Below are 24,188 nucleotides of genomic sequence, written 5' to 3' on the forward strand. Positions count from 1 at the left end.
CAGGGCTCTGTTCAAATGCAAGAGGATTTCCTTGCTCTTGTACTCAATTCCCTTTGTAATAAAGGCCAACATTTCATTAGCCTTCTTCACTGCCTGCTGCACTTGCTCATTCACCTTCAGTGACTGATGAACAAGGACTCCGAGATCTCTGTATTACTCCCTTACCCAACTCTATACCATTCAGATAATAATCTGCCTTCCTGTTCTTACTCCCAAAGTGGATAACCTCACACTTACTCACATTAAACGCCATCTGCTAAGTATCTGCCCACTCACCCAGCCTATCCAAGTCACCCTGAATTCTCCTAACATCCTCATCACATGTCACACTGCCACCCAGCTTAGTATCATTAGCAAATTTGCTAATGTTATTTTCTATGCCTTCATCCAAATCGTTAACGTAAATGGTAAACAGCTGTGGTCCCAATACCGAGCCCTGTGGCACCCCACTAGTCACCACCTGCCATTCCGAGAAACACCCATTCACTGCTACCCTTTGCTTTCTATCTGCCAACCAGTTTTCTATCCATGTCAATGCCTTCCCCCCGATGCCCTGAGCTTTAATTTTACCCACCAATCTGCTATGTGGGACCTTATCAAATGCCTTCTGAAAATCGAGGTACACTACATCCACTGGATCTCCCCCATCTAACTTCCTGGTTACATCCTTGAAAAACTCCAACAGATTAGTCAAGCATGATTTACCCTTGGTAAATCCATGCTGGCTCGGCCCAATCCTATCACTGCTATCTAGATATGCCACTATTTCATCCTTAATAATGGACTCTAGCATCTTTCCCACCACCGATGTCAGGCTGACAGATGTGTTGTGGAAAGTTATTGACTGACTATATCACAGCCTAGTACGGAAACGCCAATGTCCTTGAATAGAAAATTCTACAAAAGGTAGTAGATACAGCCCCGTCTATCATGAAGAAAGCCCTCCCAACCATTGAGCACATCTACATGAAATACTTGCAGGAAAGCAGCAGCCATCAAGGACCCCCTCCACCCAGGACATGTTCTCTTCTCGCTGCTGCCTTAGGAAGAAGGTGTAAGAGCCTCCAAGTTCAAGAATAGCTACTACCCCTCAACCATCAGATTCTTGAACAAAATTGGATAACTTCACTCAAATTCATTCGCCCCACTGTTGAAATGTCCCACAATCAGTGGATTCTTTTTCAAGGGCTCTTCATCACATGTTCTCAATGCTTACTGCTTTTTTAAAACTTTTTTTTGTACTTGCACAGTTTATTGTCTTCTGCACTCTAGTTGGGTGGTCTTCCATTGATTCTGTTATGATTATTAGTCATAGATTTATGGAGTATGCCCACAAGAAAATGAATCTCAAGGTTGTATATGGTAACATAAATGTATTTTCATAATATAATTTACTTTGAACTTCGGACTTTATAGTAAGCTATCAAATGTTAATATCAAAATTTGTCCTTACAATACAGTTCACACAGAAACAAAAATGTTTCCATAGTAATACTATGCAATGTTACGCTAATGCAAGGACATTAATCTACTTTCACAAAGGCACAATACATGTCTGTCACATGCAATAATTCACACTAAAAATAGTACTCATAACACAATGTACTCCGCTTCTGCACACTTCACACTTCACCTCCAGACAGCAGTTTGTTCAGTTGTGCAGTATCCAGATTTCAACACCATCTGCTAGTATAATAGTGTTACATTTAGTATACTGGGTTTAGATGAACTGTCATTGCCCTAGTCTATTAACTGTAAAGACTAGATTTAATACTCTTTTACAGTATACATTCAAGGTAACCAGTCCAAGTGATAGCACATTGAAGTTAGCAGCAAAATCAGTGCATGGTGTCTGATATGCCACACATTACTTTAAAGTTAGCAAATTCAGACCTCTTTTGCGTAGACCTTTCATCACATTGAAGTGAATTTTCATCATTATTCTTAATGTTACGTGTCTTATTAGAGTAGTTTATGGTGGTTGCAAAGGCAACTAAGTAAAAATGCAATTGTTATATAAGGATCAATTATTTGTCATGACTGTAGAGAAACAAGAAACTGATTATCAGTGATTATGTTTTAATGCCTGGGTCATTGGAGTATTTTCCTATATGATTCCATTTCATCTTTCTGTTTCCCATAATTATAACCTTGAAACAAAAAAAATGCACTATCTAGTGTTGGTTTAGAATTCTATTTAAGCAGTGGTAGTGACGTTGCCTTATTTATTGGTTTACTACAAATTCTGGATCTCCTGAAATACTGCCAAAAATTTCGATTATACTGCACTATCCTACTCTGCTTCTGCTCTAGAGGAAGAATTGTCCTACCCTAAATTTTAAGGCTTTTTTAATACTTATTTTTCTACATCTTTAATCTAAAGATTTTTGGCCCATTTTGTTAATCTTGTATTCCAGGTAACTTAAAAATCTATTCAAGAATATTAACTATTGTTCAGTTGAAAAGTCCATTAAGAAAATCCTATTCTGTTGCAATTGTCATTTACAACTAAATAATTGTGTACAGCATTTTGCTTTTAAAGGACGTTTGTGCTGTGTCTCATTTAGTAAATCCTATTGTAATTCATTTAAGTTGTTGGCAGTATACTTGTGTATCTGGTCCAGGAAAATTCTTAGTGTTTGCTGTATATTTATGACTAAATATAGACATTTTTGAGGGTAGATGTATATAGTATAAATGTTGTGGTCAATAACAAGCTTGATCGTGTAGTGCATAGACAAGGCCATTTGCCTTATCCAACTCATTCAAAGCCTAATCCGATTCTTTGCTCTATATTCCTGTTTAATTATTTCATTCTATTGTGCAATTTGGACATTGGTGTCCTGGATGCTGGGGAGACTAGTGCCCAGGGTGGAGCTGGCATAGTTTACAACATTCTGCAACTTTTTCCAATCCTGTGCAATGGCCCCTCCATACCAGACAATCAATGCTTTCACTTCCATTGTTGCCCCTTCAAAAACTGAAGGCACTTCAACTGACAGCAATAATATTTAATTGTTTTAAATCTCATTTCCCTCTTGGCTCCAACAAAAACAATCACATTGTATTTTCTATAGTGGAGCTAAGAAAGTGCTCTAATCAGTATTTCAAACAAATTTACTTTGTTTACTGTGTTACATTCTTTTTTAATTCCTGATTGCTCTTTTAAATTGTTCATTATGTACATTTGTACTCTAAGAAAACATTTTTGAGGCAGGTCTTTTGGTCCACATTAATACATTTTCATTGTGTGTATGCTCCCTCGTTTTTAATTCAATTTATCCACAATAAATTATATTGTTTCACAATTGTCTGCTCTCTAACCTGCCAATGTCCTTTTGAAAGCTGCCTGACTGTAAATTTATCCTCCTTTTGTATCATAAATTAAGGTTTGACTTTTTCCCCAATCTCTTGACAGATTGATGTAAATATGATCCTGGGCAGTGTCTCAATGTTGAGTGTAACATGCTTCCATTTTAGTTCTGAGGTTACTGAAGTCAATGTGGGAACCACAGATTGAGTAGAAGGTACCTGACCAGATGGGTGAGTGGGTAGCTGATAAGATGCTATTCTTTTACTGCTCTCTGTTCTGGAATTCTGTATATTCCTGATGTATGCAAATAAGAATTCTTAATGCCATCCAAAATGCTCCCCTCCATTCTGAGCAGTCTTATACCCTCCACTCTAGCAGGCATCTTGTTGATGACATTCTGCATTGGGGCAAGGGTTATTGGAAAAAGTGGAGCAATGACACATCCTTGAGAGTCTTCACTGAGATTGTGGATTGTTTAGGATCATGGCTTGCATACCATTGTGAAACAAACATATGCTGAAGACTGACTTTGAGATGAAGTTTCACACTATCTCCCTGTGGATGAAATCAAATGCTTTGAGGTTGAAAAAGGCTATATTTATAGTGGTTGGTGCTGCTCCATGCATTTCATCTCAAATCGTCACACAAAGAGAATGCCACGTGTGAACTTGGGAAGCAAGTAGGAAGTAAACAAGGCTTTGAAGCAGACAGTACTCCTAAATTCAAAAGCTTGAGCAGCTTAATTTGTGAATCTACATATGTTTGGTCTACAATTTGGTAGAGGCTGACTTCAAAGACACTAAGACTCTTCCAGAAAGGAGACATTTGACCTTAAAATGACCTCCTTGCTGTTGACCATAGTGAAAATCAGGATTACTCTTAATGATATGCCGGTGGCCAATTGCAACATTATATCTATTAGTTCTAGAGACAAATAAGATATCATTTATAATAGGGGTTCCCAAACTGGGGTCCAAGGACCACTAGTTTAATGGTAGGGTTTCATGGCATAAAGAAAGGTTTGGAATGCCTGATTTACAAGATACTGCACAATCCTTAAGGAGGTGAAGTCCTAACTTCATGCAAAATTTCTCTTCACCATACTGGTCTCAACTGCATATAACCATTGACCAGTATATAAAACACAGTATTTAGCAATTTGCCAAAATAGTTAATATCTAGCTGCAGAATATGAATTCACTAAGGCAACCACAAATCACTGAGAATATCTTTCTCCACTAGAGAAGACATGAGCATCATTGTAATGTAAACACTTCCTTCCATGTCATTATTTTAATTTTGACTTATTTTTCCCACACTTTGCTACTGGACCACCATTTTGGAGTTGTTTCACCATGGACAATTAGTTTGGATTTCTTTTGGGAAGATTGTGTCTTGACTAATTCTATGAGGAGGTAGCAGTGTACTTATATAAAGGTTTGACAAAGTCCTTTGTGGCAGATTGCTCAAAAATACAATAGTTTTCAGCATCCAAGACTGAAAAATTGGATACACAATACTGTAGATATTTGTGTGATTGTAAGACTGTTGCCATTAGGGTTCCAGAAAGTGAAATGCTCACTCTTTTATCAAATGAGGTAGAGATAGAGTGTGGAAGCTGGTTCTTTGGTGCAAGTCCACACTCACCATCAACTACCAATGTCTCACAAGTTCTAGATTATACCATTTTATTCTGAAATTCCCTAGCTTGTACCTCTCACCTACACACTAGTGGTAATTTGTAATGATCAATTAATTTACCTACCCACGCATCTTTGGGTGGATTGGGAGAGAAATTGGAGTGGTCAGAGGAAATCCAGGTGGTAACAGAGATCAACTGTAAGCCCCACACAGCACCCAAGGTCAGGATTGAATCCTGTACTCTGGCACTGACTCTGCTGGATGTGCCACTGTGCTAAGAAAAATATGTATTTATGATTTAGACCTAAATGGATGAGGCACAATAAAAGGTTTCAGATGGTATTAAAAATTGTCTATGCTTGACAGTGAAGTATAGTTTAAACAGCAGGAATATATAGATAATCTGCTTTTCTGTGCAGAAAAAATGGCAAATGGAGTTTTGGTGAAATCTAATGTAATGAGGAAAATAGAACAGGGCAGTACAGTAAAGAATTGAATTGTGGAATAGTAGAGAGACTGTCCTGTGTATGTTCAGAAATTCTTGTTACCTGAGGCATAAAATAAAGAGATTATGTCAGAACTGTGCACAACACTAGTTAGTACTTGAAGTCTACACTTGCCTTTACCAGCAGGAATATTATTACCACATGGGCAATAAATGCTGGCCTTCCTAGTGTTGACAACATCCACAAATGAACTAAGAAAACATGCAATTTCAAGAAAATATTTTAAAGAACTGAAAATGTATTCACTCAATCACACAAGAATTAGTCTTTTACTCTTTTTCCAATGCTAATAGAGTTGGATGGAACAGCACTATCCAATCCTACCACCTTTAGCGCCTTTTAGAACCACAAGCAAGTCTTTCAGCCCCTGTGGAATTTATGTTAACTTCACTATCTTGGATGCAAATATACAAGAATGCTGCACCTCAGCCACCACATCTTTAGGCATGGTGAAAAACAAGACATTCCTGTTAATAATCCAAAAATGAATTGAAAATGTGTACTTGATCACTTTTGAAGTTGAGTTTGCAGCAAAAAGTGGAATTCTCAAAAATCGATATATGTAATTAATGTTCATAAGTAGGCTTGAGTATGTATCCACAGTTAAGGCCCACTGTCTTGCCCTGTAGTTAAATTTTACTCTATCATCAACTGCTTGGCATATTTTTTGGAGAAAATAAAGCCTTTAGAACTCAACAAATACATGCTTACCTCTACTTGTAGATAGAATTTAACTAAAGCCTGTTGTTACCTTTTAAAAGTGTGGGTTACACCCTTGTTGCATTCATTGAGGGTAAATATTTAGTAGTTCTGACTCTATTTTCCTGGAAGCTTCTGCTTATGAAATGTGCATTGTTCAGGAACTGGTATTTCAAGTTTAAGCAGGAAGACAGACAAAGAAACAAACTGCCAACGAGATCACACAGCCATTTACATAATAGAACTACTTTCCCAGCAAGCTATAATTTTGACCCAGTAACACTGGGCATCAGTAGAATTAAATTAACACACTCCATAGTGTGATACATAGTACTTGTCTGTTTCCCTAATATTGGAAACTTCCTGCTCCATCCAGCATTTTTGATGATTTATCAAAATGTTTGTTCTAATCTTTGCCCTGTTAGAACATTCAAGGTTGGACTTAGAATGCAAAATATTTTAACTTGCCTGTTGATGAGTGTGAGCTGATTAAAGCTCAGAGACTTTAACAGATTGAAGGATTAGGAAACAAGGAGAAATTGTGGGAAAAAGTATAATTTAGTATTCGTGGATTCAATATCAAACCAGATACAAAAGAAAGTTTAAATTATATTGAAAAAAGGTCCTGTTTTAAAATTTGATTTTTTAGGAAATTTCAACAAGTAATAACTGAAGCAAAGGCAATTTAAGCAAAATATTTTAAAAATGTGTGTTACTCCTGTATTGTAATAGCAAAATGCTGGGTATTGTTAGAGAATCAGCTATACTTAGATCCAAGAATAGAGAGGATCTCATCAAGATCAAAAGGGATCTCACTGGAAGATCCATGACGGTAACTACCCCAGAAAGGTGTTGAAAAGATCATTCAACAGTTGGAGAAACAAGAAGACTTCTGGAGGAGTTGGAACCCTCCTGAAGTTCTAACACATGGCACATATTCATAACCTCATCTCATTCCGCTCAGAGCACATAAGGGCATGCCAGAGATGCTGCAATTGTGATGATCTCAAGAAAGGAGATGAGGCTTGTGTCAGTATTTACAGAACAGCCTCCAATTTTTGCAGGGGAAGTCATCACAAAAATCTGCAAGCAACACACACAAAATGCTGGTGGAACACAGCAGGCCAGGCAGCATCTATAGGGAGAAGCACTGTCGACGTTTCGGGCCGAGACCCTTCATCAGGACTGAAGAAAAATCTTCAGCTGTCTTCTTCCAGTAGCCAAAGAGTTCCACCTAGAGTTTCAGTGCAGGTTCCAGCCATTGAGAAGTATTATGGATGTGATATTCACTGTAAAACAAACCCAAGAAAAATGTAGGGAGCAACACCCATCCCATCACTGCATGTTTTTTTAAATTCCTACAATAACCTTCAACATCAGTTTGTGAGTCTCTTAACTATTTGAAAGTCCTCAAATTTGTTTATATTCTATGTTTGCTCTATAGCTCCACCACAAACCTAATTCTGGTGCAGAGTGAAACCAAGCAAGACAGTATCATAAGACTAACTCTCATAATTTTTTTCAATATTTGACTCCAACAAAATGAACGGGAAACTATTCAACCTTTGCCTCCTTTCCAGAATAAAAAAGATCAATCAACTCATCTACCTGCTTGACTTATGAAACAAGTATTCTAGTTTCACTTCATTGTAGTAAGAAATTTCCTAGAGGATACAGAAAACATTTCAAGGACAATTCTCAAAAGTTTCTTTGAAAATTAGTAAGCAGGAATCCCCGAGCCTTGACAGTCACAAATTGGAGAAGGAGCCAGAAGACACCAAACTTTCAGATTGTCTATCACAGGAGTAAACAGAACCACACAACATCCTAATCAAACCAACTTTAACGAACACCATCTACCCCTACCCATGGCGGAGTGTGGATCACACCTCAAAACCCATTAAAAAATCTGGAGTGGAAGCAAAGCACCTAGTGACTGCCTAAGTAGAAGAATGAACATTTTTGAAGTTTTTTTCTTTAACCTTTCTGGTTCTATAAAAAGACCTTTGGCTTGAAATAGGCTGCCTGACCTGCTAAATATTTCCAGCATTTTCAGTTTTTAAGCTTTTGTTTAGATCTTTGTAGTGAAAATTCTGGCTTTGCAGTAATACTCTTTTTTTATATACTGTGGATTCCAGTTAATTCGGACATTTTGGGACCAGTATGTTTGGTCCAATTAAGAAGATACCCCAATTAGCCATTTTTATGGAAATAATTTAAAAGGTATAAAAAAGACAAAACTGCTGTTTAACTGAGTAACAAATTATGTATTTAGATGAAATACAGAATAAATTAGAACACTACTACAGAACTAGAAAACAATGTATTAGTTCCAAATACAACACACACAAAATGTTGGAGGAACTCAGCGGGCCAGGCAGCATCTATGGAAATAGATAAACAGTCGACATTTCAGGCTGAGACCCTTTTTCAGGATTGGAAAGGAAGGAGGAAGAGAATAAAAAGGTGGGATTAGGAGAAGGAGATAGTTAAAAGGTGATGGGTGAAGCCAGGTGGGTAAGGAAGATAAAGGGCTGGAGATGAAGGAATATGATAAGAAAGAGAGTGGACCATAGGAGAAAAGGAAGGAGGAGGGGCTCTGGGGGAGGCGATAGGCAGGTGAGAAGAGGTAAGAGGACAAAGTGGGGAATAGAAGAAATGGGGAGTGAAACTTTTTTTACCGGAAGGAGAAATCAATATTTATGCCATTAATTTGGAGGCTGCACAGACTTCTTCTTTGGTGCTAGATATGATTTAATGCTCTGGAGAGTTTACCCTAATATTCTCATTGACTTCAGTTTTACTAAGGGTTCTGGATGTGCCACAGTCAACTGCTACTATGATACCAAGTGCTGTTACTCATATTTATATATTCTTCACTCACTGAGAGAAACAGTTAACATTTCAGATTGATGATCTTTCTTTAAAAAATGGAATTTTAAAAATATATTTTAAGATGCTGGTTTTCAGATAAAATTGATTACTTATTCCCATTTCTGAGGAAGGATCGTTGACATGAACCATCTTATCTGTTTCCTGACCTGCTAAGTAGTTCTTCCTTTTCCCTCCTCCTTCAGACTTCAAATCTCCAGAATATTTTTGTGTTATATTCATCATTTATTATTCTCAAATCAACTAATATTACAATTTTTGTTCTAATATCTATGTTAACACACCTTGTCAATTAAAGCTCTTATTAAAAGTAAGGTGAATTCTGAATTGAAGATCTAGCTCATGTTAGATCAGACTCAACTTTCTTCACTGTCACTTTAAATGTTGTGATTTAATTTTTTCTCCTATGTACCACATTTAAAAAGATGATGGACCAGAGATACCTACCTATTTGCTAACCTAACATCCCAAAGCCCTGTTACTCTAGCTTCATGAATGGGAGAAATAGCACCATTCTCAGACACGGCAATCAGGATGATCTATGATCATTATTAGAGAGAGAAATGCTCAGTATTTACCTCTTCCTTTCCTTAGTCTCCTTTGCTGCAAAATGAGGCTACCATCTCCATCAAATGGGCTGAATAGCCTAATCCTGCTCCTATGTTTTATGGTTCAATCTATATATAATTTTACTTTTTAAAATTCTCTATTTAAAGCTTCCTATTCTTCCAAGTGAAATATGAGAAGGTATATTGTTGCATTTTCAGTGCATTTCCCAGGAAAGCAGCGCGGACTTCCTCCACTTATGGGTTTCTACCATGTGTTTGTCCAACAGATTTAATGTTCTATCAAAGAAATATGATTTGAGATGTACCATGGGCAGCAGTTCTGACCTAAACTTCCCCATGAGCAAAACTGTCCTAGATGTGGTCTTTCAAATGGAAGTTCTCCCAGTTATGGGAGTACATACAATTCTAGTCATATTTTTGATAGTGTAGTAAATGAATAACTGAGTCATACAGAGAAGTGTGCTATTGTATCCTTGTCCTGAATTCAAACCACACATTGCGTGTATCATGATGAATTTTTGGGAGGTCTTCATTAATCTATTTTTTTTTAAACAAAATTCAACAACATACTAATGTCATCTTGATTGTAAAGTGCAATCAATATGTTTATTAATTTAGTTTCATAGTGGGATTAGATATATATCTAGTATATATGCATACATCTCCTGAACTGCGATCGCTGCAGTCTGCAGCATGTAATTTCCCTTTTAAGGATGTACTTTTGAACTGACTAAACGATCTGGCACTTTTGCGATCTGAGAGATTCAGCGAACTAGAGTCTAGAAAGTGCTGGTAGAGCCCCATCACTGAGGGTGGACGCTACGTCGAAGCCTGTTAGCAGAAGACAAAACTGTTGTCAGCTCTATTACTCCGCACTGATTAAAGCAGCAAGCAAGGTTAAAATCATCAAGGATGAGAGTGGAAAACAAACTGGTGTTCTGTACCATCTGCTTGCGTTTGACCAGTCTCGCATTCTTCTCACAACCACCTTCAGGCAGAAGGTACAGGAGTCTTGGGTCCCATGGGGCCAGATTCTGGAGCAGTTATTGTTCTGCAGCTATTGGGCTCCTGGGTAGGCATCACTCTATCTCTGCACTGAACTGGCTCCGTGGCTGTGGACTCTTTTTCGGGGACTGTGTAATTCATGTTCCACGTGTTTTTGTTTTCGTAGTCTTTACTATCTGTGCGGTTTGTCCACCTTTGCAAATTGGATATGTGGTGATGGGGGGGGGGGGGGTGTGTGTGTGCTGCTGAATTCTATTGTGTTTCTTTGTTTTGTGAATGCCTGCAACAAAAAACATTTCAAAGTTGTATATAGTACCGTATATATATTTTGATAATAAATTTGAAACTTTAAGATCCCTGCAACTGTTGAGTTTACTTTGAAGTTCAAGAGCCCTTTTTCATTATCAAAAACTATCAAACAGTAGATTGCAAGGAGAAAGTTGATACTCTTTTCTGAAGCACAATGATCAGAAAGCAAGTTTTTTTATAGTCAAGGTCACTTTCACAATGTGAAAAACTTGGAAACCAATTTGCATACGGCCAGGTCATGTGTCTAAGTGGTCATGGACAGAATTTAGAGTATTTCAGTAATGTTGGGTGAGAGCAACTCATCATATAACAGTACAACTTAATATGGAAACTGGAGCTTCCCTGGTTAGCATGACGTAATGCAACACATAGTGTTTATTCTTCCAATTTTTTCATATTGTTTTCTAAATATTTGGCTGAAACTGCTTCTCATCATGTGCCGCTGACTTCATTCTGCTGAGTTTCTCTGTACTTTCAACAGATTATTTGAGTTTAGACTATAAATCCACAGCAAATTCTTAATGATGTCTTACAGTAAAGCCTTAATACTATATGGATTGTAAGTTACAAGTTTTATGATGTTCCATAATACTTCATGTATAAAGATTTGCTTTGATGTATGTGACTGTTGTTTTGGAGGAAAATATATCTGCAACAGTCCTCAAACATTGAGAGTTCAGTAACCTATAGGTCACTTTCTGTGGGTGTTATTGTGCAATGAATTTTGACCAGGACGCCAACACTCTGTTCCTTTTCAAGTACTGTAGAGTCATTGAATTGATAAGGTCCACGTGAGTGAGCTGTGACATTGCTCAATTAAAGGTCACCGATTCTAACATGATCTAGATATCAACTGACTTTCTATAAGGATTGTTTAGATCATATATGTCAAACTCAAGGCCCGCGGGCCAAATCCGGCCCGCAGTGGAATTATCTTTGGCCCGCGAGATAATATCTAATTACTATTAAAGCTGGCCCCAGTAATCGAAGCGCCTATGGCGTATGATATGGCTAATGCTGAGTTTATTCAGGTACCAGGTTTTCAGGGTTTTTAGTGTTTATTTGGCAGTCTTCTTCATAAGAAACGGAATTTGTAAAGTGAAACACTTTGTAGTTATAGCAGAGACTGAGACACATGAGAGCAGGCTGAAAAAACGGAGGCAACGAAAGCTGCGTTCGCACGCGTCCGACTGATCCGGCCCGCATGAAGCTGCATTTTGCTCAATCCGGCCCGTGACCTAAAATGAGTTTGACACCCCTGGTTTAGATTGTCCACTGTAAATCTGAAAGAAGACCCATGGAAATCTTAAAAATATGAAACAATTTTTGCAGATTTTCAGTAGCTCCCCAGGCAAAGTTAGAGTAGATGACTAGGATATTACTGCAAGTGAACTTGGTTGGAAGGAGAAATCGAATAGGGAATGAATTCAGCACCAAGAATAGGGATCTGTATTGGGATTGCTTCTTTATCCATTATATGTCACAATTGAAGGCCTTGTGGCCAAGTCTGCAGATAGGTGGAGGGACAGGTAGTGCTGAGGAAGCAGGGACTCTGCAGAAGAACTTAGACAGATTAGAAGAATGAGCAAAGAAGTGGCAGATGGATTATAGTGTAGGGAAGTGTATGGTCATGTACTTTGGTAGAAGGAATAAAGGCATAGATTATTTTCAAAATGGGGAGAAAATACAGAAATCAGAGAGGCAAAGGGACTTGGGAGTTCTCATGCAAGATTCCCTTAAGCTGAACTTGCAGGTTGAGTTGGAAGTGAGGAAGGCAAATGCAATGTTAGCATTCATTTCAAGAGAACTAGAATATAAAAGTAAGCATGTAATGCTAAGGCTTTATAAGACACTGGTATATTGTGAGCTGTTTTGGGCCCCTTACCTAAGAATGGATGTACTGGCATTGGAGAGGGTCCAGAGAAGGATTATAAGAATGATCCCGAGAATGCAAAGGTTAACATATGAGAAGCATTTGATAGCTCTGGGCCTGTGCTCATTGAAACCTATCAAATAGAGTGGATATGGAGAGGATATTTCCTATAGTTTAGGACCTAAGGGCACAATCTCATAATGGAAAGTCACCCCTTTAGAACAGAGATCAGGAGGAATTTCTTTAGCTAGAGGATGATGAATTCATTGTCACAAATGGCTGAGGAGGCCAAGTCGTTGAGTATATTTAAAGTGAGGTTTGATAGGTTTTTGTTTAGTAGGGCTATCACAGGAGAAGGCAGGATCTAAAGCTTGAGAGGGATAATAAATCAGTCATGATAGAATGGCAGAACAGACTCTATGGGCTGAATGGCCTAATTCTGCTGCTTTGGTCTAGGAAATGTTACAATTAGGCAGAAAATAATGTATGCTAAATGGCACAGTTATAAACCTTTGAAAGCGGCAGTACACTTTAAAAGGTAATGGGATTTGAGGACTCATAAATACAGTATAGATATAAAATTAAAGAGTATGAGGTTATTTTGGATCCTTATAAAACCAGGTTAGATCACATCTGCAATATTATCTAATTTTGGCCACCATGCTTTAGGAAACAAGTGAAGTTCTCGGAGTGGATTCAGAAGAGATATATTAGGATGAGGGGTTTCAACAATGAGTACAGACGGAAAAACCTGGGGTTATTCTCCTTGCAGCAAAGATATAGGAACAAAGAGCTTAAGATTGTGAGAGGTTTAAACAGGACTGGGAAAAGTTGTTCTCATTAGCAGTCCAAGGACAGAGGGATTCTGATTTAAAGTACAAAGTAAAACATAGAGGAGAATGTGTGGATATTTTAAAAAATTACTACAAATGGTGATGGCATGTCTAAATGGAGCAGGATTAACTGGGCTTTCAAAAGGGAAAACAATTTATCCAGCTACAGGGAAAGAGCAGGAGAATGGGGCAGAATAGATAGCTACGCAAGGAGTTGCCATGGATTGCATGGGTTGAAGAGCTTCCTCCTCCACCATAACAATTCCATGAAAAAAAAATCATTCCTGAATGCTTCAGTTCGGAAATAGGTCAACCCCACAACTTGGTATAACACATCACATGTCTCTGTGTAATGGAAAGATAGCTCTCTGATCCACTTTATTCCCACTCTATCCAAGGAAGGGCAAGGAACAATATTCCCTCTCCATAAAGAAACTCTTACACTCTTCCATCAATTCACTACCTCTGTCCCTCCAGACCCTAGAAACAAAAAATGGAGTGACATATTGATTGTTGCTATTCAGAACATAGAACAGCTCAGCACAGTACAGGCCCTTTGGCCCACAATGTTATGCTGACATTTTAATCTAATCCAAGATCAATCTAATCCTTCTCTCCTACAAAGCCCTCCATTTTTCTTTCATCCATGTGCCTAATTAAGAGTCTCTTAAATGTCCCCAATCTATCTGCCTTTACTACCAAGCCTGGCAGTATGTTTCATGTGCCTAACACTCTCTGTATATAAAACTACTTCTGACATCCCCTCCCTATAGTTTCCTTCAAATACCTTAAAGTTACACCCCATTGCATTAGCCATTTCTGTCATGGATAAACCCACTCTATCTATGCCTTTTATCAACTTGTACATCTCTACAAGTCACCTTTCATCCTCCTTTCAAGAGAAAATCCCTAGCTTTCTCACCCTATCCTCATAATCCATGCTTTCTAATCCAGGCAGCATCTTGGTAAAAATCTCTTCTGCACCCTCCCTAAAGCTTCCACATCCTTCCTATAATGAGGCGACCAGAACTGAACACAATATTCCAAGTGTGGTCTAACCAGAGTTTTATAGAGCTGCAACATTATCTCATGGCCCTTGAACTCACGGTGTGCATTCTTAACCACCCTATCAAATTGTGCTGCCATTTTGAGGGATCTATGGAAGCAAATTTATTGTATAATTACAAACTTCTTATAATTTACGTACTCTAATGTACAGTCTTCCATTATAAAATTGCTGCTCTTTTGCACTAAGACATGGATAAATTCTCCTCAGCCCATTCTAGCTATGCCTGCAATAACAGAATTTGTCCTCCACAAATCCTTCCCATTACTCAGTGATGAAGACACTTTTGAGATACTTTGCAATAGATATTGCTGTTTCCCTCAAAAACAGAAATTCGTTTGAAAATGCATAGAGTTCCCGACTATATTTTAACATTCTCTCTTCTATTGTCTTTCCTGAAATCGTTTATGCTGCAGCAACCCCTCTACCTAAAATTCACTGTTCAGATGGTTCACATTGATCTCTAGAGTGCAGATGTAGATAGATAGATAGATAGATAGATAGATAGATACTTTATTCATCCCCATGGGGAAATTCAACTTTTTTTCCAATGTCCCATACACTTGTTGTAGCAAAACTACTTACATACAATACTTAACTCAGTAAAAAAAGTATGATATACATCTAAATCACTATCTCAAAAAGCATTAATATTAGCTTTTAAAAAGTTCTTAAGTCCTGGCGGTAGAATTGTAAAGCCTAATGGCATTGGGGAGTATTGACCTCTTCATCCTGTCTGAGGAGCATTGCATCGATAGTAACCTGTCGCTGAAACGGCTTCTCTGTCTCTGGATGGTGCTATGTAGAGGATGTTCAGAGTTATCCATAATTGACCATAGCCTACTCAGCGCCCTTCGCTCAGCTACCGATGTTAAACTCTCCAGTACTTTGCCCACGACAGAGCCCGCCTTCCTTACCAGCTTATTAAGACGTGAGGCGTCCCTCTTCTTAATGCTTCCTCCCCAACACGCCACCACAAAGAAGAGGGCGCTCTCCACAACTGACCTATAGAACATCTTCAGCATCTCACTACAGACATTGAATGACGCCAACCTTCTTAGGAAGTACAGTCGACTCTGTGCCTTCCTGCACAAGGCATCTGTGTTGGCAGTCCAGTCTAGCTTCTCGTCTAACTGTACTCCCAGATACTTGTAGGTCTTAACCTGCTCCACACATTCTCCATTAATGATCACTGGCTCCATATGAGGCCTAGATCTCCTAAAGTCCAATGTAGCAATGAAACGTTGATAGCAAGGACACAGAGCCTTGATACAGGAAATGAATTAAACACCATATGGAATTACACCTCATGTCTACTACCTAGCACAGACAAATGCATAAAGTACAGGACAATGAACGTTCAGAATGTTCTTTACTCACTTTTAGAAACAAGACTGAGCCTAGACGGTAAATTTAAAGAAACAATATTGGCAGACTATTCACCTTTCTGAGATTGTCACGGAGTTAAGCTTAATCCTGTAAATTCAATCCAGGTGCATGCATTTTGTGGCAAGTCACCGGTTACTGATCAAAGTGGGTGCCCTATTAATCTGAAGGCTAATTATAGTGCTTCCTATAACTGCTTCAGCATACAAAGGAAACCATATCTGAAACCTTTTTAACCTCAACAACTCCGACTTAAATAATATTTTTTAAAAATCTGAATATTTACCACAAAGAACCAGCCATAATTATGAATGAAATAAAGTAACCTCATTTCTCCATACACAAGGGCTCACCTCACATCTATAACAGTTCACATGAAAGTGGAGCCCAAACAGTTCAATGTTTATGCACTCCGCCTGTCCAGCTTCAGGTATGATCGGCATTTTGCAGACACAGCATTGCGGGGCATATTTCCTGAAAGATATGAAACCATAATCAAAAACCACACATGAGCAATGAAAAACATCATTTACAAAAAAGTGGTAGAGCTTAAAAGCAGTCGCATTTTTCTCCAATCCATTAATTTTCATCCATTCTCTGAAAGCTGTTGATTTGGGAATACATAGGCATACCTCTGGGACCTTTCATAAAGATCTAGTCTTCAGAAACTATATTTGGGAGCTAATATGGTTCTTCTTCACTCAAAGTGTACCACCACGTGCTTCCCAGGGGAACTATTGTTTGGTTTAATTTTCTTCCCTTGCAAACCAGAAAACTCAATTCATTGAAAACTGAATCCTTGCATTCCCAAGACCTTGTAATCTCTGTTTCTCAGCTCTATGTTTGACAGTTGACTTATCAACCTGTGCCATGAGTAAATTTCTTTTTATTAACTTTGCTAATTCAGTTCCTGGCTATAAGGAGATGAGGGCAAATTCAATTGTTCACAATGTGAGAGTAGGTTAAAGTGTAGAAATATTCTATTGTCTCTAAGCAATATGTATGATAATCTCCTTTATATTACGAGCATGGGCTTTCTTTTATCTATTGGCTTATAAGTCATACCCAGATATTGAAATCCATAGAATCATAAAAATATACAGTCCTTATGTCCCAGAAGGTCCATGCCAATTATGATGCCTAGCTACACAAATCCCATTTGCCCAGATTAAGCCTCCATCCCTCGCTGTCTTTCCTATTATACAAGGATCCTTCCAAATACCTTTTAAGTGCTGTAAATGTGGAGGCGAAGTGCCACCACCACCTCCTCTAGCAGCTTCTTCCAGATATTCATATCCTTTGTGTGGAAAAAATTGCCTCTTAGAACGCCTTTAAATTTCTCCCCTATCATCTAGGCTCTTGTATAATACAGAGGCTTATACAATCTTGATGCAGACTATCAAGGTTGTTTAAGCCTCTATAATGCCAGCCCTCAGTCCACTATTTTCTAGTGAAGATAAACACAGTCTATCGAATCTCCTTATAACGACAGCACCCACCCCACCCCCCATTCCAGGCACAACATCCTGGTAAATTTCTTCCGCTCACTCTCTATGGCTACCATCCCTTTCCTGTAGTGTGGCAGTTAGAATTAACACGATACTAAGTGTGATCTAACCAATCATTTGTACAACTGCAACATGAAGTCACAACTCTTATCTTCAACACCTCAGCCCACAATCCCTGATGAAGACGGCAGAGTTTGTCATCAATTCATCGATTATAATCGGTACCTGTACCCAGCTGGAAACCCAGAAAGATTTTATTTGTTACAAACGTCGGGAAAGCACTAGATCCCTTTTCCTCAGCTTACAAAGTTTACTAAATGCCTTTTTCACTACCTTATATACCTGTGTCACCACTTTGAGGAAGCTATGGACTTGTACCACAAGTCTCTCCGTATATTTATGTTCATAAGATCCATGCCATTTATATATTCTACAGAATTTGACTTACATAAGACTATTACCTCACACTTGTCTGGATTAAATTTCATCTGCCAGTGCACAGCCCAACTGTCCAGCTGATCTGTCCCACTGTATCCTTTAACAATCTTTTTTACGGCACAACATGAAAATTGTTGACCTGCAAAGATACTACTCATACAACCTACATTCTCAGGCCAATTGTATATAAATTGCAACCAAAGCTCCCAGCACAGACCCAAGCAGTACACCATTTGTTGCAGACTTCCAGTAAGAAAAACACCTATCCACCCTATCCCTCCACCTCCTATCGCCAAACCAATTTTGGATCCAGTTTGCCAACATACCAACATTCCCTTGTGCCTTACCTTCTGAACCTTCATCATTTTTCTTAGTTATCACCTCAAAAAAAAATCCACATGCACTATTTGACTCTAAATATTTCCTGTTATTTTTGTGGATTCAATGTACGCTGTATATTGGCATAACAAGGGCATATATAAGTGTCATCTAACAATTAGATGTTCTGATCAAAAAGTCTTATATTAGTAGTTTGTTTATTAATAATATGCAGCCAGTAAAGCTAACTTGCTTTTTGTAATCCAAATTTCCTGATTGGTTTGCAAAGCAGTTTCAATGTACAACAGTGCCACAGACTGATAGAAAGTGGACTTGCAATTTTGCACCAGACACCTCGTGGAAATGGGCAACCTTTTCAGTGACCTTGAATGGCAAGGATATTCAATTTAATGTGGATATTACAATGATTAAATGGGGAAATATTTGCTCATTTACTAATCTAATCTACAGCAACGTTGTTTTGGACAGACGTGGCCAATAAGCAGACTTCTTCATACTTTGCTCAAAGTTACTTCCACACAGTGAGTGATCAACACCCGGAATGGACTGGCAAAAAGTTTAATAGAAGGCTGGATGGCTTTCAGAAACAAATTGATGCAATAGTAGGCTAACACTAGAGTGCTTCTCGAGGAATGAACTATTAGGAGTTAAATAGGCTCTTCAGATCAGCACTTGATCCACTCCTCATTCATTTCCATTCACTTCCCAGCACAAATCACTGATTTTCTTTTCATCCTATCCCAGGGGCATTGAAGCTGACTTTGCCATCCAAAGTGCTATTATAGTTGTGACATGCTATTCCCGTTCACTGCAGACACTGTGATCAGTACGATAGAAGCAATGCAATTCCTTTCTGAGCCACCTTAGAGAGTGTATTAGAGAACGTCATGGTTGCTACCATGGTAAGTTAGAACTATAAATCAGTATAAAAGCAAACCTTCTGCTGAAGCATGATCTTTTCAGTATTCTTTTATGTAGCAATTTAGAAATTATACCTCTGGAAATCTTCAAGGCAGAGAACCTCATTAGCCTGGTTCACTCCAAAGCGCTCCGTTCCAATAAGCCGGTGGCAGACAACACACATGAAGCAGTCAGGATGGAAAGCCTTGTCCATAGCTCTAATAATCTGACTCATTATGGTTTTGTTGCATTTTGCACACCTCTCCAAGGTGTTCTGCAATTTAAGGGAGAATAGAAATCATCGTTAGCATCCTCGCTGCAGCTGGCAAAGTCGGACCCATTATATTGCACACATTATATTACTTGAGCCAAATTTGTTGGGTCTCCATTAAATTGCTTTTTTTGCTTTTCAGTAAAACTGCACTGAATGAGGTATGTGTAGAAATAATAATCTTATATTGGGAAGATATTTATGTGACCTGTATTACATATGGGCTTCTTAGGCATAACCAGTATCACATTTAATTTGATTCTTTCAAGCCAATGGTCCTATCTGCAGAGAAAAATAAGGTTTCTATTTCCCATGGGTTAGATCAGGGGTGGGCAAACTTTTTGACTTGTGGGCCACAAAGGGTTCTAAAATTTGGCAGGGGGGGCCGGACCAGGAGCAGATGGACGGAGTGTTTTGGTAATACACCTCATAAGAGAAAATAAAATATCATGGGATATGTCGAAAACATGTGCTTTAATTTCAATTGAAAATGAACAAATGCATTACAACAAAATATCTGTCTTTGAAGTCCCATGGTATTTAGCTATTTATTGAAATGACTTTTAAAACACTGAAAATTAAATGAATAAAATACAGCTTTTTTAAATAGTAACAGTTATTATTTTAAAGCACTGAAAATTCTGTTATCCTTCAAGATATTATCATCATCACTCTCCTCCTGACTGTCTTTATTTCAAAAACGGTAGGAGATGCAGGTCTACTTGTCCTGCTCCTTCTTATTCAATTGTCCCCTGTGCCAAAACTCAACAACGACCAGCACAAGGACAGAACAGTGACAGCGCGCCAGTATGCGGAGCGCGTTATTTGATCTGGAACGCATTTTTTATTTTGAGAACGTACGTGCACCTGCGCACTACTCATGTCCATCACTTAACAGAAATGACATGTAACATGTAAGGCTTATTGAAAAAAATATTTTCAAATGCATTTTTTACATAACACAACGAAGAAACTTATTTTTAATTTCAGTGGGAACAGTGTTGTTGGTCTCCCTTTTTAGCCAGCGCATCAAAGTCTGGATTTAGTTTTGTTGTGGCGATTCTCAGGATGGATCTGAGGTGTTGGTCAGTTAACTTGGATCTGTGACTGGCTTTGTTGATGTTCATGACGCTGAACACCTGTTCACACAAATAGGTCGAGCCGAACAACGCCAGCATCTTCTGTGCCATCCTCCGGAGGTTTGGAAACACCTCTTTACCAAGTGAAGCATAAAAGTCATTCAGTTTAAGAGAGTTGAACTTCTCTTTTAAGACAGGGTCAGACTGAAGGTCAATCAGTTCCAGCTGTAGCTCCTCTGGTGCTGTTTCAGGATCTTGTGACAGGACAGGCCACCAACTGAAGTGACTTGTCAATTTTTTCAAAATCAGAAAAGCGACGGCAGAATTCTCTGTGCAGCGCATCCAGTGACTCGCTGTATTTTTTCACATTTGCGCCGGTCTCTTCCAGCGTGGCTAGTGTGGGAAAATGAGTGAATAACTTATTCAAAATTTGCCTGGAGAAAAAAGCCAGCTTGGATTTAAAGGCTTTCACGTTTGTGTACATGTCATGCACAAACTGATCCTTCCCCTGTAGCTTCACGTTCAGTTCATTCATGTGTGAAAATATATCCACAGCAAACGCAAAGTCACAAAGCCAGCTCTTGTTGCTCAGCTCAGGAAATTCGCCGGCCTTCCTCAGTAACTCCAAAAATGCACCGATCTCCTCTTTGAGCTCCCATACTCATTGAAACACTTTGCCCAAACTTAACCAGCGGACACGGGAGTGATAAAGTAGGTCCTGGTGATCCGCATCAGTTTCCTCCAGGAACGTGATGAACTGACGGTGCTGAAGTCCCCTTGCACGTATAAAGTTGACAAGTTTTACGACAGGATTCACAACATGATTCAGCTGTAATACCGATTTACATAGAGATTCCTGGTGGATGATGCAGTGAAGGAAAATAACATCCTGGTCAGGATTTTCATTTTTCACTTTATTCTGTATTCTCCTCAGCAGGCCGACATTTTTCCCTGTCAAATTAGGAGATCCATCTGTGGTGATGTTGATAAGTTTACTCCAAGGGAGCTTCATGTTTTCGATGACAGCAGACACCCAGTCATACAAGTCCTCTCCCCGTGTTTTTCCTTTCAGAGACTCCATTGTCAAAAACTCCTCCGTTATTTCAAAAGTATTGTTAATTCCTCGGATAAAAATGAGGAGCTGAGCAGTGTCTTTTACATCGTTGCTTTCATCCAGTGCTAATGAATATAACCTGAACGACTCTGCCTTTTTATTTAAGTCGCTGGTTATATCTTCATCTATCAGTTCCACACGGCGAGTCACTGTCCTGCGTGATAAACTGATTTTTTCAAATTTGTCTTTGCTCTCCGGACACAATACACCTGCTGTCTCCACCATACATTCTTTTAAAAACTCGCCTTCAGACAGAGGCTTGCTGGCCTTTGCTAATTTGAATGACAGCATAAAACTCGCCTTGGTACTTGACTCATGAATGGCAGTTTGACGGTGAAAAAAATTTTGTTGAGTCTGTAAATTAGCTGCCAACCTCTGAGCATTAGCTTCCCGTTCTTTCGTTGACTGGTTGCTAGCATAGTTGGCATGTTTTGTGGCAAAGTGATGGCTGATATTATATTCTTTTAAAACCGCCACAGTCTCTTGGCATATCAGGCATACAGCAGTTGATCGGTGTTCGGTAAAAAGATATTTAGTTGTCCACTCCTTATTAAACACCCAACATTCTCTATCCACTTTTCTTTTCTTAGCTCCACTCATCTTTACAGAAGGGGTGAGAGGTCAAAGAGTAAAGCGGAATAATACGCTGCACCTCAACAAAGGTCAATGTATATAGAGTGCGTCATCTATTGGGAAAACGCCAGAATTGCGGGGAAAAAACGTTAACAAGGTTTATTAATATAATTTCATCAAGTTCTGTGGGCCGGATTAAAAAGCTTAACAGGCCGCATATGGCCCCCGGGCCGTAGTTTGCCCATGCCTGGGTTAGATTATATTATGCTGTCAGGAAGTGTAGAGATAGGTGACAACTGTGCTGTGCCACATAGTCCATCTTCTGGAGGGCATCTTACACAAAAACAATGCCAGAAAATCACAATGTTGCACTGAAAGACTGTATATCCAGCCCACAGTTCTATTTTATTCATGCTCACGTGTAGAGGATAGTGTCCAAAGCATTGCTTTAGCAAAGGTTTAGTAGGTAGAGTGGCAGAGCGGCACTGTGTGTGTCTGCTGTCTCACAGTTCTACACATCCAGGTTCAATCCTGACTTTGAGTGCTGTCTGTGTAGAGTTCGCATGTTCTCCCTTGACTCCGTGGGTTTCCTTCAGGTTTTTCCCAAGATCCCAAATATTTAAGTTAAGTTAAAATAAGTAGTGCAAAAACTAAAATAAAAAAAATAAGTAGTGAGGTAGTGTTCATGGGTTCAATATCCATTCTGAAATCAGATGGCAGAGGGGAAGAAGCTGTTCCTGATTCGCTGAGTGTGTGCCTTCAGGCTTCTGTACATCTGTCCTGACGGTAGCAATGAGAAGAGGGCATGTCCTGGGGGGTGGGTGTCCTTAATGATGGATGCCGTCTTCCTGAGGCACCGGTCCTCGAAGATGTCTTGGATACTACAGAGCTTAACTATGATTTTGTCGATGTCAAAACATTATTATACTGTACTAAGCAATAAAACTTTTCTTCAATAAATGTTATTGCCCTCAGGAAAACAAAGAAGGAAAACACGAACTTTATAAAAAGAAATAATCACAGTACCTGGTAGCAAGATTCACAGTGAAGATCACCATCTAGATTATAATACTTTTTTCCCACGAGTCTGCAGTTACATTTTCTACATGTCAAGCAATTTTCGTGAAACAGTTTGTCCATAGCTTGAACAGCAGGGACGGTTAGAGGAATTGGTTGGTTGCAAAATGCACAGATATCTAAGAGAGGGAAAAAAGTCAAGTTCTTAACTTCCCCAAATCTAGTACAGTCTAGCACGAACAGAACTGTATATTAGAGCCTAGACAGAATTAGGGCACAGATTAATGCTTCACAGTTTGACTGAAACTAAGAGACTAGCATTTCAAAGGCAAGTCAACAATCTCAGACTCCAGGCACCAATTTCTTCACAGTCCTCAGGAAGTAGAGCTTCTGGGAAGCTTGTATCAGCAACTAGCAGATCTTATACTCATGAAGACTTCATGACTCAGTGGCAAATCCAATAATCTGGTTGAGATAAAGCAATTGGTACAAGAGAAACCAAATATTAAGTTGTATTCGTTATGTGAATTTGTTTCCATACCATGGTATATCTCCTAATACCCTTCAACTCCTATTTTAAAAAGTGTCTCTTTAAAAAAAGTTATTATCAATTTAATAGCTCAGAATCCTTTTTTTACATTTCAATACAGTGTTCTAGTATTTTTTAACTTGCCAAAGAACAGCAATTTTCAACATTGTTTTACTTTTGAAACTTTTAAATCAAAGTGAAGCTTGTTTGCTCTGTGGCACCTTCTAATTGAGGAGGGAAGTTCTATACTATATGATTGCAATATTCTTAAATAGTTTTAAGAAATCAACCAATCACGACAATGAAAATCTTAACATTCTTCAGCAAC

The 24,188-nt window shown here is 38.7% G+C and overlaps 1 protein-coding gene across 1 annotated transcript in view; it reads right to left on the reverse strand.

The window, feature by feature from the left end:
- The window catches only part of fblim1 (filamin binding LIM protein 1), a 34,182-nt gene that overhangs the window by 2,217 nt on the left and 7,777 nt on the right, over nt 1-24,188 (reverse strand). Inside the window, exons 5-7 of the mRNA XM_073031832.1 lie at nt 23,341-23,510; nt 19,373-19,551; nt 16,446-16,566 (exon numbers count right to left, since the gene is read on the reverse strand). Coding sequence (XP_072887933.1) covers nt 16,446-16,566; nt 19,373-19,551; nt 23,341-23,510 — 470 coding nt within the window. The remainder of the gene's footprint in view (nt 1-16,445; nt 16,567-19,372; nt 19,552-23,340; nt 23,511-24,188) is intronic.

The sequence above is a fragment of the Hemitrygon akajei genome, chromosome 29 (assembly GCF_048418815.1).
Source record: "Hemitrygon akajei chromosome 29, sHemAka1.3, whole genome shotgun sequence".
Classification (NCBI taxonomy): Eukaryota; Metazoa; Chordata; class Chondrichthyes; order Myliobatiformes; family Dasyatidae; genus Hemitrygon; species Hemitrygon akajei.